Source organism: Myzus persicae, unplaced genomic scaffold (genome assembly GCF_001856785.1).
Source record: "Myzus persicae strain clone G006 unplaced genomic scaffold, MPER_G0061.0, whole genome shotgun sequence".
Taxonomy (NCBI): Eukaryota; Metazoa; Arthropoda; class Insecta; order Hemiptera; family Aphididae; genus Myzus; species Myzus persicae.
In genome coordinates this window covers 14,877-33,228 of record NW_019104065.1, presented here as the reverse complement: position 1 = coordinate 33,228, position 18,352 = coordinate 14,877, and the positions used below count along the sequence as shown (strand labels likewise).

Here is an 18,352-nt window from a genome sequence, read left to right as displayed (position 1 = left end):
AAAAATAATTTTAAAATATACATTACGCTAACAACTCGACAATTGCAAATAATAAATATTTCCCTTTAACGTCATGATTTCCTTTGCAGAAGAACCACAGACGCCGCCACTTATGTTTGCCGGTAAGCTCAAGTACATCAAGGACGAACCAGTAAAGATAAACTGCACTTCTTATTCGGCGTTTCCAGCCACCAATCTCACGTGGTTCATAAACGACAAAAAGGTGAGTGAACCGAATACTACATCAAATCGTAGATTTGTATAAGGATGCAATACATTTGGATAGGATATATTGATACTTACTATATACCAACACGGCCACATTGTGTAATTTAGAGTGTGGTTATAAGCTAAGAGCTCAATATTCGGAGCAATCGCAGTTTTTCAAAGTCTGTGCGGATCGATGAATTGATTTATTTACTGGGTTCTTTTGTTTTCATTATTTGTGTGTGTATTTGAAGACAAAAATCTAGTTTGTATTTTGGAGGATCAAAAATAGTAGAAATATCCAAGTGCATTTGTCTTTTTATAAACACTCATTTATAAATTGATTTTGAATTGTTAGCTTTTCAGCTTATGTACGATAAAATTGTTGTTTGTGAATACAAAAAAATGTTTAATACAACGTCTCTAGTGTTGAAAAGAATTTGAGTAAGAGTATTTAAGTACTTTTTTAAGTACCTACCTATTCAAAACTTTTTTGTATGCTTTTATTTTGTAACTATTTTAATGGTATTTTGAATATTATATTTTTTTTAGTATTAAATAGGTACTAATTATTAATTAAATACATTTTTTGATTGCTTTAATTTTAAAATTGTTAATTGTTTTTACTTTTAATTCCTGTTAAATACAAATCCTTTGCCATCGTACTTTGAAACGTAAATAAAACCCTTAAGGTAGAATTGTTACAACGAGTAAAATTATTATTATACTAAACGTGCATAACAAAGTAAAAACACGCATTATGGTTCCGATTTACAAGTACAAATTCGGGGACGAGCGATAACTAGTCTAAAACTTTTGCAATTATATAATAAATGAGACATATTATTTATAATATCGTAATTTATTATTATTATATTAGGTAGTCTAAATGTCTGTAGGTCTGCTGCAGGATGCAGGGTAATTGTCAACCTTGTCAAATGCGACGGTTAAGTGTTTAAACGATTAATCAAATTCAATGTCACCTCTCGCAGTACGCCCGTCGGTTTTTAATAAATATACAGTATTAACATTTTTTATTTAAAAATACGAAAGTGCAACAACTCGAATACATTCACGTAACGACGATTACAAAGTAACTTACAAACTATATGCATTATCTTTAAATTCAAAATAACAAAAACAAAACTTTACTAAAAGAATTGGAGTTATGTACCCATTTTGTACGTTTTTGAACCCACCAAAAACATTTTTTTCACAACCTATTGTTCATCATCTATTATTTTAAAACTCCAGTTTATAGTAAGTGTCGGTTTATAAAAAAAAAAATCAAATTCATTATAATATTATAGTGCAGATTAAACATCAACCAATATAAATACCACCTATAGTTCGTGATACTGTTAGCGAGGGGTGACGGGTGGGAAACCTCTAAGTGTGTATTTAGGTAAAATTAATTTAACAAACTTGAAATTTGTAATTAAAACTAAAATACCTATTTTATCGTTTAATTCGTTTTTTGTTATGATGATGGAAATGTTCAATCGTGATTTCACTGAAAAATTAAACTATAAACAAAAATTTCTGAACGATTTTGTTATTGCTTTCATACCGTATTTATAAAAAGTAAACAAGTTGCGAAAGCTCACTCAACGAGCGCGATGAATTCCCGATTTCAAAACGAATTTCATTACAACCCAATAAACTTACTATAATTCTATACAAAATTTAAAAACAATTTGGTGACCTTTATATGTCGGTGCCTAATTTTTAATATTGGCTAGTATATGAACCCATAATATTGAATACTCATATTTTGATATTTTTTAATATTGGCTAGTATGAATTGAATTTTAACAGAACCGTAAACAATTATCTCATATCGCAGCACTTCAAAATCGTTGAATAGAACAGTATTAGGTACATAATGTTGTGTTTATTCAACTGCACAATCTATTAAAATATTTATACTAATAAAGCTCTAATTAAATGCATTTCTAGTTTTTGTTTTGAAATATGAATATTGAAATGGAAAAAAATAATATCAACTGCCGTAACTATATATAGTGAAGCATTAATTAACGGGAAGGCGGACAAACACAACATTGATAATATATTATGGTGTTTTAAGCTATTATGGTTAGAAATGTGAAAAATTGTTAAACGGTTTTAAACAATTGATCTGTTGTGTTTGAACAAAATATCATAATTTATGAACGCATCAATTGCGTGTATGCATTTTAAAAGAAAGTCTACCACTATACCACAGTCGCAATTACTGAAAAAAAACAATGGACAAAATATTTTTATTTTATTTGTCAAAATTGCTGAACTCTACGATATCGCGGTCCATCCAAGTTATAACGGAATGCTTAATATTTAAAACTATTTCCATTTAACTCGTTTTACACGTGAAAACGCACTCACGACGTTCTCTTCCGGTGTCCCGCTGCGTTTAATAAATCGTTTCTCGTTTGGTTGCACTCTGTCGGCTCCTACGAGTAAATATTTAACACGTCGATCCGTCTCCGGAACAACAGAGTAACTCATCCATATCCGTTACACGTTATTATTATTATTATTATTACCTATAACTCACCCGTACCCAAATCGTACAAACACAGTAAAACCTCTTTATAACAGAATCAACTGATTTTACCTTTATAAAGGTTGTCCGTTATAAGAAGACTAAAATATACGGGACAAAATTAACAAGGGACTGATCTCTGCGAGGACTGAAAAAATGAATAAATACTACTCTAATATGATATATTGATATATATATATTAATCAGTTTGAATGTATTTCAGGGCTGAAAAAAATGAATAAATACAACTCTAATATAATGTATATATATATATCTGCTTTAGTGTAGCTCAGTTCACAGTCAAATTGGCATCAGTATGCACCAAGCTTTGAAAAATAATTCGACCAATATGGGCAATCTGAGTCACGGATTAGGTTAAGCACTTGGTATATTTTTTGAGCTACCTACTTTCTAAATTTTTCTGATATCTGTAATAACAATATCTGATATTTTCGTTAACATCCATTGAGTAGTTTTTGAGTGATGAGTATATAAGCTACAAACACACATTTACAGGTTTTAAGATAATATTATAGTTTACTTAATGAAGACCAAATAAAAGTGACAATTCAATGCATGCTTGTACCTGATCTGCCCAAGTGGCAACCAATGGCTACCATTTGTATATAAAAAAAAACTAATTTCTACTTAAACTACAACAATCTTTCACCCTCAGCGAATCTAAGAAAATCCTTTGTAATGGGTATTTACATCATAAAACGAAATTTAGCTCATAACTTCTGATGATTAATCAGTCAGTCAGTCAGTCAGTCTGGACAAGTTATTTTATAGAAATTCAACTATGTTTTTTTTATTCTCTATAACCAATGGTAACCTTACTATGCAAACAAAAACTTATTTATACATATTTTATTATTTATTATTTTTTTTTGTATTGTTCGTTTTTTTGAGAGCTTACAAATATGTGAGCGAGCCCCACTTTAAAATTCAAAAGTTAAATATTTGTTTTCAAAGTGCACATCCTTGGGTAGGTATAGGATTACCTATGTACCAAATTTCAGAACCACGAATGAGCTAAACTTGGTTGTGAAACGCTTACACACACACACGCAATGACAAGTGCGCCTAAACGCTCACCCATTTCATCCTTCACTCTAGAATTTATAATTAAAATTTCGACTTTTAGTATATTAAAGCATACTTAAAAGATCATATTGTAACTTTAATAATTTGTATGGAACTGTGTACCACTATACTTATTCAGCGGATGATATAGATGTATTTAAATCAAAATGTTAACACCTAATTTTTCTGAGTTGTTATTATCTTTATACTTAATTATACGCACTGAGAATAATAACGAAATACTTAAATATTCATTCTTAAAGACTATAAGGGTTTTAAAATTATAGCAATAAACATTAGTCTATGAGCATTTTGTATAGAAATATTCTTTAAATACCTAATAAGTAATCGATAATAATATAATATGTTATATATATTTTATCCCTTCATATTATCAATGATTACACAATGCTTAATAACTCTAAAACTTTATAAATGTTTTAATTTATTATATAAACGTGAATAATGTTTGTGTGAATCAACAGTGTTAATCGTCGTGAGAAAGTTATTAGAAAGAAGGACGTACAACCGGGATTCGTGAATTACGAATACTCATTTATTAGAATTATGACGTTTAGCTTTAAAATGACTGGGTAGTATATATTTTCAACATGTTACAAGTTATTACTGTTACAAAAATAAAAAAAGAGAGTGGACACACACACAAACACGTCGCCTTTTATTAATATAGATAAATATGGTATATCAATGTTCTGGGATGATTCATTCTAAAGTCTATGCTATCAACTTTTCTATCAAAATCTGTGTGTTGTCTGCTTTGTATTGTTTTTTTATTTTTATTTTCAAGTGTTTTTTATCTGAGTGGATTAGTATTTGTCAAGTAAATTAAACTTTTATTTAGTAAAGTGAGACGAATATTTTTAATTTCATAAACAGAAGCATATTGATGTTTTTTAATACATAAGATACCGAGTAAACAGTGCTTTATTAATATACGAGTATTTAAAGTTTACACGAGCATAGTGAAATGGAGACACTGCAAATTTGTTTCGTGAAAATGTTATGGATCCACTCATCTAAACTTTGAGATGTGCTTATTAATGAAATACTATTTACTCGATAATCGGTTATAATAATAATTAATACTATTAAAGTCTTCGGATAAGCATTAATCTGCTTCTGGCAGAAAACTAAAGTTATGAATAATAGGTAGTATGAAAAACTACGTATAGAAAACTTCTGTTAAGATAAAAATAAGTTAAAATAAGATTTTATTTGCATATCTAGGTACAATAAACTATGTCTTTAACATTTATCAAGACATTTTCAAAACACAAAATTAGTCTGTAATATCCGTGTAGCCAATCAAACGAAACACTTTGTGAACTGAGTATATTATAATTATACAATATATTATGGTACACCCTCTGATACATCTTCAAAAATAAATATTATCAGAACAACGTTATCGCTGAACCTATACGGTTATCATTATTGTACCATGTTGGGCAGACGCGGGTATAATATACAATATGTTGTAGTATTTTCGTTACGCATTTTCGTCTTCATAATAATAACAATAATAATATACTATGATTTTGTGAGTCTAATAAATACAATTATAACATGGGTTGAAAGACTCAAAATTCTGCCACCTGGTCGTAACACGCGTAACCTTTTATACCTCCGACTATACTACGCACTTCATTAATATAAACGAGTGTTTTTCTTATGAAAAAATCATAGAGTTTTGATTAAAACTGGCCGCAAGACAGTGTGCGGTTTACATAATATGTATATAATAATATATGATATAGGTAGCTGTACTTGTATAATGTATACATAATAATATTATCATGGTCGTCGCAATTGAAGGAAGTCATTACACCGAAAAGAGAAAAAGCTTGCGCAACGCTCGGGGTACCCGGACAAACCATTGTACAACATTTCGGAATAAATTACCCATAACCGCGGTATACACGAGTATTACGGGGACATAATAATAGTATTTTTATGTTTTTTTTTCTTCCTATCGTGAATCATAAAAAATATTCTCGAATAATATAATAATAATGGGGGCTTAAATATTATACGAAACGTTTTTGTGCGAACAACGCATTCATATTTTTTTTTTATTATTATTATCATGTACACGCGCGTATATTATGGTATACATGTAGGGGATTTTTTTTTTTTAAGCAATTTTTTTTTGGTCCCGCGAACTAATTGTTATTCTAATGCGAGCGCGAACACATATTACAATAATAATCCTAAAACAGTATATTATAAACACACGCACACCGAAATCCGCGAACTCAATATTCTTCATTGCTACCATCCTAGAGACTCAATCTGCTTTTGACGCTCGCGGTGTAAATGTGTAATAAAGGCAAATTTGTGCAAAACATTTTATTTTAAACAGTCTGCTCAAAGCTGTCGGGACTACATAACATTCATTTTAAAAGCTTGTTTTGAAATTATGAAAATTGAAATAATTATTGATCAGTATTGCTAGGAATACTTCAAAATAACTCAAGTAAGAATAGAAATTCGATGTTAATAAATAACAAATAGATAAAGATACTACTTGGTACGACTTGTAGTTATAAACTTAATATATATCTTAATATATTATATAAGTATTATTATAGGTTTTCAGATTATTAGAAATCTCACGTCATTGCACATAATTCTGAGATGTCAATTTTCAGGAATGCTCTGATAATTTAGGTAGAACAGGATTGTTCCCGGAAGTACAAAACATGTAAATAACGTATATTAATTGAAGGGATATTTTTTGTTTTACAATCTGAGTTAATATAATAAAATAAAATATTATCTATATTTAGTATATTATAACAATAGAGAAATGGTATCCATTAAGAAATAAATATTAGTATTAAATAATTATTGTTGAACCTAGCTGCTATTTATTATAAACAATAATACAATTCTGTATCCGGTATTAATGTATTACCACAGAATAACTTTTATTCAATAATATGACCGCTATAACAGCTATAAACGCTTTGATAAACACAACGTAAATGTTAGCATTGACCATTTTTCGATAATTAACAACAAATGTTTATCTCGTCTCTCGTCTCATTGTTTGAAACTTATTATTGTATGTTAACAACTTAAGTTCACGTGTTTATACATACAATATTATATCTTCTGTTCTTTGTTTCCATAATATCATTTAAGAGCATAGGTGCAAATTGTTATGTTACTATAAGAGTATTCACAAAGTATTTTTGTCATAATATTCTAATGTATTTGTTTCTCAAGTGTATGATACATATATTATAATATACTTCGATATCTATAGTTGTTCATATTTTTTGTAACTTACAAAAAGGAACAATGTCTGTTTGATTATTTAAGAAATATTTTAGATTCTGTGAGGAGCGATTAATTTAACAATGATGTGTATTTTTTATTTCTTTGTTTCTGTTTATGTACACGATAAATAGTTGAAATAGTTCTTAGGTTTTCAACTTCCGTATCTTTTTCGGTGAAAAGTGAAACTGGTTGATGGATTAGAGAGTTAAAAATTCAAAATTAAGAGTAGTTTTCAAAAGCTGCGGGAAAATTGTTTTTAAAAAACGGGAGTTTTTAATCAAAATCAGTTTTTGACAAAATCGATTTTTAATATCGTCTTAAGTCTCAAACAAACGACCGTAGTTATATGAAACATTCACTGAATATATGTAGGTGCAAGCATTTTCTATAAAACATAAAATATTCAAAATATTTTGGCTCATGTTGAGATATTTATAGACATAAGACATTTTCGACTATCATTAATTTTTTTTTTAAATTATTATAGATCAAAAAATTGTAGTTTGGTTAAAAACTTGAAAATGTAATACAAATTTAATTATAAGTTGTTGATAGTAGAAATTAAAAATAAGTTAAGTGGAAATCCGCATTAATTTTTTATGTCAAATTATCTCTAAATTTCAAATATGTTAACAAAATAAACGTAAAAATCACTAACTGTTGTATATTATTTTGAGTTAGAAATTCATAAAAAATTTTCTTTTTAAATATAAGATTTTAAATTTTTAAACGAGATTCCTCATATGTTTGTCTACCTGTGTCAAAAAAAAAATTACTGAAGAGTCAAATTTTTATGAGCGTTTGAAGTTTTTACAGCATTGGATTTCTCATTGAACGATTACCTATCTTAGTTGTTTGTAATTAAAAAACAATTAACCGTATATATTAATATTATTTTCACACAACATATGTTTTTTTTCCTATACTTGAAAATTGAAAAAAAGATATTTCGACTCATTTTGAGCTATTACGGACATTTTCAATCTTCAATTATTTTATTAAAATTAATATTTTTTTCTATAAATGTTGGTAAAATGTTGTTCATTAGATCAAACAATTTGAAAATTGAATACAAAAGTCATGATATATTGTTCTAGAAAAAGTTGAAAAACATTAAAAATAAATAGATACGTTTTTTTTTATAAGCAATTAAAGCCTAAATGTTGGCAACATTTATTAAATTCAAAATGTAGAAATTATTTCGTAGTCTAACATTTTTCAACTTTTATATCAAAAGATTAAAAATGTAAAACAAGGTTGCATGAAGGTCTTAATTTTGTTGATAGAATATTAAATAATATTAATAATAATTAATAATAATATTTTAAAATATTTATTCATACAGTTTTTTTCATAGCTATTTCAAGTTAAATTTTAGACGTAACTAAACATTTAAATTAAGAATATCGATTTCTGTTATTTTGTTGTAATTTAAAAATATTATTCATGATTACTTTTGAAGTATATTATTATATTTTATACACACAATGACTTTTTAAATGTAATTTTTTTTGTCAAAAATGAATTTAAACTACCGTAGAACTAATACCTAATAGTAAAGTAAATGAATTCAATCACAATAAAATCACACAATATTATAGGCTGACAGATCGTCATTGCTCAGAATCGTTTTATGTATACAATAATCTTACATCTTAGAATTTAAATTTAACACTACCCATAACAGTGGCTTGCTTGTAACCCACTATACAGCAGAGTGACATCCTGTTACCTGTTTTATTTTTATTTTTACTACCTAGACATTTATATTGATTAAAATATCTAACTAGTGAAATAAAGTTACAACATATTTTATTTTTCAATTTTAAATTTACGTAATTACTAAACTTAATTAATATTTTCATCTTAGTTCTTTTAATTCTTTTTATATATATATTTCTATTATGATAAAAAAATTAAATATTTTATTTAAATATCCCCTTCGATAGAATAGTTAATGATAATCAAATGATGCTTAAAAATAGTTATTGAATACAAATCATTTTTCAATATGTGCAACCAATCCTGGAAATTGCCCAACTCTAACCGAAGACGTATAATACAGTATTGACATTACAATTCTTAAAATACATTTATTATAATTAATGCGTGAATTTAAAATAAGCCAATGCAATAATAAAAGAAAAGTACAAGGATATATATTTACGGTATTTGAAGTATTAATATTATTAATTAATATTATTAGTCATGAATTAAATGTTTTTGAAAACAAGATTAAAACCGGGAATAAATGTCCTTTTTCTAAATTATTTTTTTTAATACTTATTGTTAAAAATAAATTGCATTATCAATTGCATTGCGCTAAACAATGTTACCTATAAAAAATGTTAAGCACAATGCTTAAAGTATTTTTTTTATTTGGTTAACCAAGTATTAAATGTTTAATTCAGTTACATACACTAAAATCCTCACTAAATTGTAGTGATGATATTTTTAATTTTTTTGAAGAAGGAAAACTTATAACATGTTATAATTTATAACTTATCAAGGATTTAATTACATTTAATCTTATCTGTAAGTTTCAAAATTTTGTTTTAACTTCCAAGTGAAATTACTTTTTTTAGTGACAAACGTAAAAAAGTACATATTTATTTAGTGAAAATCCAACCAATGAATGAAAGTATTCTAAGAAAAGTGCAGCATTGAAGTTTATTTATGCGATATACGATTTGTATAACTTCAATTTAAAGTGCATTTAAAAGTATAATACAAGTCAATATTTAATGACATTCAACAAAGTTATTTCATTAGAGTTTTGTAGACATACCGATTATATCGACATGGTAGACTGCAGAGTTTGTATATAATGTATAATATGACATTACAGATAGGATCAAAGCATATTTAGATAATAGATTAGTGATTTGAGAAATTGAAACACACTAACATTCCATTCGATGGAAGTGAGATAAATATCCATTTCGTTGGTAATAATAAGACGAGTGAGCCACATTGAACTCACGTCAATTCAGTAGTATTATCATCTATAAGTCGTACGAACACTATTTATCTATGACATAGAGATGAAAAGTGTCATTAAATAGACTACGACTATGTCCAGAATATTACTGAAATGTAAGAGGAAGATTTGAAGATTAAAATTTAAAAAAACGATAATTTGTCTTCAACATTTGATTATATATTTTAATATATACACTTCAAACCGATTTAACTGCTTGCTTGAATTCCATGAATTCCAAATATTTATATTTTATATTTTATCATATTATCTTCTCAAAACCACTGGCTAGAATTTGAAAGAGGAATATTGAGTTTAAAATATTATCGGAAGGTTCAATTTGCATGAAGTGGCTGTGTATTTAGAGAAACTCCTTCATTATAATATTATACACACATTTTGTTTGAAACTTCCAGAAAGGAAAATGCCATAGCCTTTGACACATTTTATGAACAACATTTTAAACTTTTACCGCTACCGTTTCCTAATACGGATCACTATATAAAAACTGATTTATTCATCTCACAGTTCAATCTATACGTAAACTTACCTGGTACCTTTCACTTCTGAATAGTTTTGGTTTTCTACTCCTGAAGTACCAATAATTTTTATTATTTTCTTCTAGTTTGCTTTCATCGATATTGGTGTTGGTTTATCCTTAACCTTTGGTTTGAATGCAATATTTTCTGAAATTTCATTACATAAACCGAAACTACAAAAGTTATGCTTTACTTGAAGTACTTCGTTTTTGTTAGTTTTTGTTCTGTTTGAATTATGGCTGTCTCGCACTCTCAGCGCTTGTATATAGGGTAGTCGATTTTGATTATATGCGTTATATATTGTTATAGAAGTGCGCAGACCTTTTTTGTTTTGTTATTAACTTCATCTCAAGAGTCATAAAACGATTAACGCCTTTCACATTTTTTTTTTTTTTTTTGACAACAACGACGATGAGTGCCTGATAATTTTTCTATTTTTTCCTTTTACAATATATTTTACCACATAATACATTGTCATGATGCCTATTTAAACGGTGGTGAAATGTGGCAAAAACGACGACAATGTGATGACATAGAATCGATTATATTAAAAGAAAATAATTACACAATTTAAAATACAATTTTGATTTTGTTGTAGGTAACGAATTCGACGAAATACGCAAAGACGACTGCTTGGGTTACTGCTGAAGAAGACGGGCTGCTGACCAGCAAATCGCGGCTGGAGCTGACGACCCACGCAGCGTACTTCCCGGGTGGCCGTATGACGGTCCGCTGCGAGTCCAATCAGTTTCTGTTGTACAAAAAATACTCAGTTATTGAGCTGATGGACGACTCACCGAGACTGGCTCAGATGATTAGCCCCACTACCGTGCTGAGATCGGGTAAGTGGTTAACCTCGCTAACCAACCACCACAGACCAGAGAGATAAAATTCTGTTATAGTGGTTGAGACGATCATATACCTACAGTAGTTTTTTAAATCGATTCCATACACGATACACGACTATATAAAATTAGATTTACCATACAGCGTTTATCTTCATGATAGGGCGAGACCGAAATTGTCATGACATTTATAATAGGTACTTGCCACGAATCTATGAGATCCGAGATGCATGTATACGTTTATAAAAAATATTTGTCGAATAAAAAACTGATTTTTTTTCAAAATATTAATTTGAAAAATTTGACGATTATTGGCTATTAATTGACTATTTATAACCCAATTCAACCAGTTTTTCGTATTTTACTTACAATTGTGTGTTTTATCATGTCTCCGATCATTTGATTAGTTTCCTAAAGTTCTCCGATCTTTCATTTCTTAACTTTTTCAGTTTCTATAAAGATTTGTTTCATGACGTACTCCATCCTTGGATTTCCTCTTTCAATACAGCTTTCTATGACAATGTATGCATCGTAATTCGTGGCACAGCAGTAGATATCTAATCATTTTGTGTACCTTCTGACTTTAATAAGATGGTACACTTTTCGTTTTTAAACATTTTTCAATAAAACTAAATTTCCAAAACTTCTAGTTTTCTTATCTCATTTGTACATACTATTAGATCTCCGTAGTCATAATATGTAATAACGTCATGATAATAGTTACCTTTATGAAAATCTTAATAATCTCGGTTCCTATAATCGATATTATTTTATAAGCCAATAGTACTGTGGCCTGTGGGTATCGGTTTCTTCATTAAATTGACCACCCTAATCGATTTATAAGTTAATGTTTTTTTATTATGTGTACTCACACTTTGTGAAACGTTTCTAGGTGGACCACAAGCGAGTTCAGCTGATCGTTTTGCTACCAGATGCGTGTTCGTATTGGTCGCCTTTGTAGCCAATCGAATAGCACCATCTCTCTTAAGATAGCTTAACGATTCTCACGCACAATAGCCAAACACCCTGACATTATTATTATTACGTCATGTTATAACAGACGATATTCATCGCCATCGTCGTCGTATTTGATAAGTATTTTACAAGTGTAATAATTCTATATATTATGATTGTAATATATATGAATATAATATTTTATGGTACATTCAATATGTATGGTAATATAACATGGTCAAACGTTTGTAATGTTATTATGTTTGTATCGGAGTGGATGCCCAGAAAGGCTCGTGAATCGGTCTCGATTATATTTAACCGTACCAATCGAAAGTATATTATTAATTATTTATTTAAAATGTTTTCTTCTCTTTCACAGCGCGACTGAACTACAGCAAGGCCAAGCGCTGAGGCGATAACATACCGTCGCCTCCCCTCACCTACCCGCCCACTGACTCCCATTATCGGTAATAAAAATTAAATATGAAAACGACATTAATTTCTTTCCACCACACAAAATACGATATAAACATAATAATATGTGATCACAAAAATATTATACTATATTATTATGATTTATACATTTAATATAGGATTTAACCGCGATATTGTACTTTCCAAAACCATTTAATTGTGTAACAGTATATATTATATATACAAGAAAAAAAATTATTTAATGTTTGTGTTTTATTCAAGTTTTTTTTCTGAAATAAAAACCGAGTAATTGATGTTTTTAAATGATTTTTATCTTATTTGATATCATAACATCTTGTCATATATCTTGCAAGTAACTGTGTACATTAACTGTCAAACTCGACTGAAGAAAACAAGTCTGTAATGGTGTTACAATTATTGCTTTTTATAAAACTTTCAAGTATATATATTTGAACAAATATCAAAAAATTCAAATCTTTTTGTTGATTCTTTACTATTTATAGAATAGTAATCAACTCGCGTTCTGATATAGTATTGTATGTTAGAATATATTATTTATATTTTTGAATGTTGATCGATACAATAATATGTACCATATTGTCATATTGATATCAAATATTGAACTTTTATCTTAAAGTTTTGAAGGAATATAATAGTTATTTTAAATTTTAAGTTTAGCAGTCAAACTGGTAAGTATGTCAACAATTTGAAGAATTCTTTATCAGCTGACACTTCATAGTAATACACTTGTATTAAATTAAAATGATTATAAATGAGTTTATTTAATACGTTTCATTAATATTTGACGTTTACATTATACATTTCAGAAAAAAAACTTACACTAAGATATACTGGCTGTGTTAGAACATTTATATGTATTGGTTTGATATACACAAATTTAATTCATAGGCATTTTCAAAAACTTACAAAAAAGTATTTTGCTATAAATCACTAAAAAATAACGGCAAATATAACACTCTTCATGACTTTTATAGGATTTTAATGTGTTTTCAAATCATAAGAATTATGCATAACAAAGTTGAATGAAATATTCAATGTGACAAATACTTTAATGTTTACAGACTTTTTGAGTGTAGTACTTACTTGTACCTAATTAAATAGTATGAATATGTTTTTGGGCTTTCCTAAAAACACCATGAAAGGTATAAATGGCAATAAATTGCATGAGGTCGTAGTGAATCAAAAGCAGAAAGTAAGTGTTTGGATTGAAATCTTGTATAATAAATAATAAAATAATATAAAGGGTGACCCAAATCAAATAGGCAGTATAATATAAGAAAATACGAGAAATTGTTGAAATTATTTAAAAGTTTATGATCATAATATTTTTATAGTTTCTTAAAACTCAAAGTTCAATACATTTTACGATACGCCGATACCGCCCGGTTAACTATAAAATAATCGTCTGCATAATATTTTATTAAACACTTTCACTTAAATATATTTGATTTATATATTTTATATAGTATTGCCAGTTAGTGAAATCAAATGTTTTACAAAAATTCATCAAGTGCACACATTGATAACACACTCATATTTTGTCGTACATTAGACATTTTTGATATCATAACTTATAAATCAACACTGACAGTTTTCACAACTTAAGGTGATGATTAATTAGTTAAATACTTAAAATAAAATGGATGTGATTGTAAAATGTGTCAAATGTATCTGTATATATTTTTAAATATATTACATTTTTAATATATCAAATTTTAATAACTGATTTAATTATAAAATACGATTATACAAAAAATATAAATATTATAATAAAATACCAGGAAAAACGTCCTTACTCATAACTAAATATTTTTAAAAATAAAACTCATGGACACTTGTTTAAATAATAAAACATTATAAATGCGATACTTCAATTAAATGCGTTGTATGCGTGTTTAGTTAAAATAATTCTATCGTTATAAAATAGTAATGTTTTATTTATAAAATATGATTTCTGAAGCTCCCCTTGTATAGATAAAATGTCAACCGTATAGTAAAATAACATTATATGATGTAAAATTTGAACGTTAATTTAATGAAAAATGATCACTTAATTTATTTATTTCATTGACTACAAAAAATGTTTTTCATTTCGTGAAAGTAGAACTTTGCCGAACGAGTACGACATGTATATTATATACCCCATAATCAAATTACATTTTTCCCACTCAAATTGTAGTTATTGATAGCAATGTCTGTTCGTCAATTGGGTAATTTTCTTTACAGATACATCGGAATCGTTTTCATCGCAAGCCGTATCAGTGATATAATTTGTTTGGCTTCATAAACCATAATACAACATCAAGACGATCTAGTACATCATTATACAGGTAACTATAGGTAAGTAATGGTGGGACGATGATCTGTTGTTGGCTGTTCAGCTGAACACCCTGGCTATATGGTTTATGATGTCTTTGATTCGTCGATCAACAAAAAAGGAAATATTATTTTTCCTATCCTGATGATTGAAATTGTTCTTTATCGTTCCATGAAATATTAAAATGTATTCCTACCCAATCATACACGGATATGAATAATTATTTTATTATTTCATTGTGTTTCATACGATCTAAAACTCAAATAAAATTAATGTTTAGATCTTCATAATTATAATATTTTAAAATGTATAAAGTGGTTATAAAATTATTTAAATTACCTTATCATTGAAATGTCTAAAATAAAAATCTTCTCTTTTCAAAAAAAGCATTTTGATGTATCATACTTATGTTATCTTCATTAAGTAAATCTTAGCCACACTAAAAATGTTTATGATAAGTTTAAAAATATGTTAATTTAATGATGTCAATGGTAATTTGAAAATTAAAGTTAATTAATATTTATGTGTATATATTAATAACATTTCATGACTTGAAAGAAATTTTTTAGCATAAAATAAAAACAAGACTCAATTAATATTATATCTATTTTACATTTTATGCAAAACTGTTAATTAGAATTATTATCCTTAGTATCTGCATAATATGTCATAACTCAGAAACTACCTTGTTCAAAATGTGTTTAGTTAAATCGACATTGAAAAAACAACAATATGCTTAACAATTTAAAGTACAAAAGGATGGATCTCGTTGGAACAAAAGGAATTTTGTATCACCCCAAGACACTGAAAACTCCTTATATCATATGATTTACGAATATCTGAATATGTAAAAATACGGTCTTATACTCTTATAGTATACTTCAAAATTCCGAAGCTCATAATTTGAATAAAAAAAATTAGTTAGTGAGCATGGTTGGTGAATCATATATAGAAGTGCATAAAAGTTTTATAATTGTTGCACTGCTGAACGTAAGACGAATTATATGCAGGCTGAATTTTACGTATCGTACTTTAGCACTTCACTGCGAGAAGCGTTTGTCATACTCTTTGGATGCAACAATAGCGGCTTCGTTGAGACACGCCATGTTACATTATACCTACTGGTAATGGAGAGGTACTATTTCAGTATTGTTGTTACCGATTAAATAACAATTGAAAAACGAATAGTAATGTCTTGACATATTTCAAAATATGCTTACCACAATATGTCTTATACTACACCAATACTTAAGGTAATAAAATCCTAATAACAAATAATAATTGTAACGTGTTCCAAATATACACTACCCAGTTTTTTCCAGCTAATACTAAATGATTCCAATATAAATGAATATTTGCAATTCACAAATTATGATTGTACGCCCTTCATTGAAGTGATTTTCAACACTTTTGATTCACACATAGTCAATGCACAATATCAATGCAAATAGATTGTTACTTTAGATCGGTCAGCTAGCGAAAAAACTTTCTCGGTTATCGCCTACCGGGATTTTTTTTTAGCATCGGGTAAGTGCTCAAGTGCGACAATCGCTTGTTTTAAAGCGTATAAATAACGTCGTTGAAAATCCAGTTACATCTCTGACGACCCCTTCTATCGTGCTCTTGAAGTAAGTGTGTTTGTGTGTGTGTGTGTGTGTGTGTGTGTGTGTGTGTGTCTCTGTATGGCCAACCAGGGTTGAAATTTAAGGTGAACACTCTGTATCATATGCACGTGTCGTGTCTATATGCCAGCTATATATACAGTAATTATACACATATAATTATATAATATTTTTATTTCAAAGGAAAGTAGAACGTTGAATGAATTAAATGTATTGTGCTCGTTGGATTTGAAATTTACAATAAAAAAAAAAGATACAGAGAACAACACGTTTGTCAATGAATTATAGATTTACAACCAATAATTTTTAAAATTCGATTTTTGATCATGTTTTAAATTTTGAGGGGAAAACAATTAAATTAATACAATAATAATATTATGATAGTCTGATTGAAACGAGCTCAGTAGGTAGTTAGTACTTCAGTGCCATTAAACGGTGCCCGATTATTAATGAGAATGATAAATAAACTGTTTTGTACAAAATAATATTATGTTGTAAGTAAAACGTGATAGCACTGCTGACTGTTTATGACGTAAAAAATAAGTTTTCTTCATATATGAATATTAATGATCAATTTAATAAACATTGTTTATTTTTTAATAGACAAAATAATTGGTGTATTAATTATGTTTAAATTGCAAACAAAAATTTAATAACACACTTAAAATAGTAATATAGTAATATATTATTATAAGTTATAAGTGAAATGCAATAAGAGGCTAAGTCAAATAAGTGATATCATGCTCTACGTTTAAATAAATACATTTAAAACCCTATTAATGGGTCGACTGATCAGAGGGTTTGAACCCCTGAAAGTGATCTATGAAGCCTTTGAAACTTGACTATGTGTCTACTTAAAATTAAAAAAATCGTTTATATTAAAATATTTTCGTTTTCATTTGCAACCTTTTCATTTAAAATATCACAAAGCACCTTCTTTTACAAGTTCATAATAAAAAATCAACTACCACTGTATCGAACATTCCCTACCTGCCCGTCTCTGTTACAGAGACTTCTACGGAAACTTCTACTTACGTATGTTGAAATCGGTAGTGTATTGCGTCGATTCATAAATGTATGTCAATTGTTAGGATCCCTCATAGATAATAATACAAATAAACTATAATAATATAATATACAGAAACATGGCCCTGATATTGTTTAAACTGTGTGACTTGATGTAATGCATACATAGGTGATATAATATATACATTTATTTTGTTCAAATCTTTAGACATCTGAAATTTTCAAATAATTTTCAATAAATATTGATAATACATATTTTATCGTCTTTGAGTATACAATTAAGATACTCTTAGAAATAGAGGTTGGCTCACAATCGTCTCTGCTCAGAATTGTTTTCATATTCAATGGTTTATCATCGGTATCAATTAATAATTAAACAAATTATCCATAACAGTGACCTACCATAGTAACTGAATGACTAGGTATATTTAAAATCTACAAATCTACTATAGACCAGAGCAAGTTTTCA

The 18,352-nt window shown here is 28.0% G+C and overlaps 1 protein-coding gene across 1 annotated transcript in view; it reads left to right on the top strand.

Moving 5' to 3' along the window:
• LOC111038277 overlaps positions 1-12,576 on the top strand; it is a 43,792-nt gene extending 31,216 nt beyond the window's left edge. Inside the window, exons 4-6 of the mRNA XM_022321315.1 lie at positions 90-223; positions 11,262-11,505; positions 12,401-12,576. Of these exons, the coding sequence (XP_022177007.1) occupies positions 90-223; positions 11,262-11,505; positions 12,401-12,501 (479 nt within the window). The 3' untranslated portion in view covers positions 12,502-12,576. The remainder of the gene's footprint in view (positions 1-89; positions 224-11,261; positions 11,506-12,400) is intronic.
• The last annotated feature ends 5,776 nt before the right edge of the window (positions 12,577-18,352 follow it).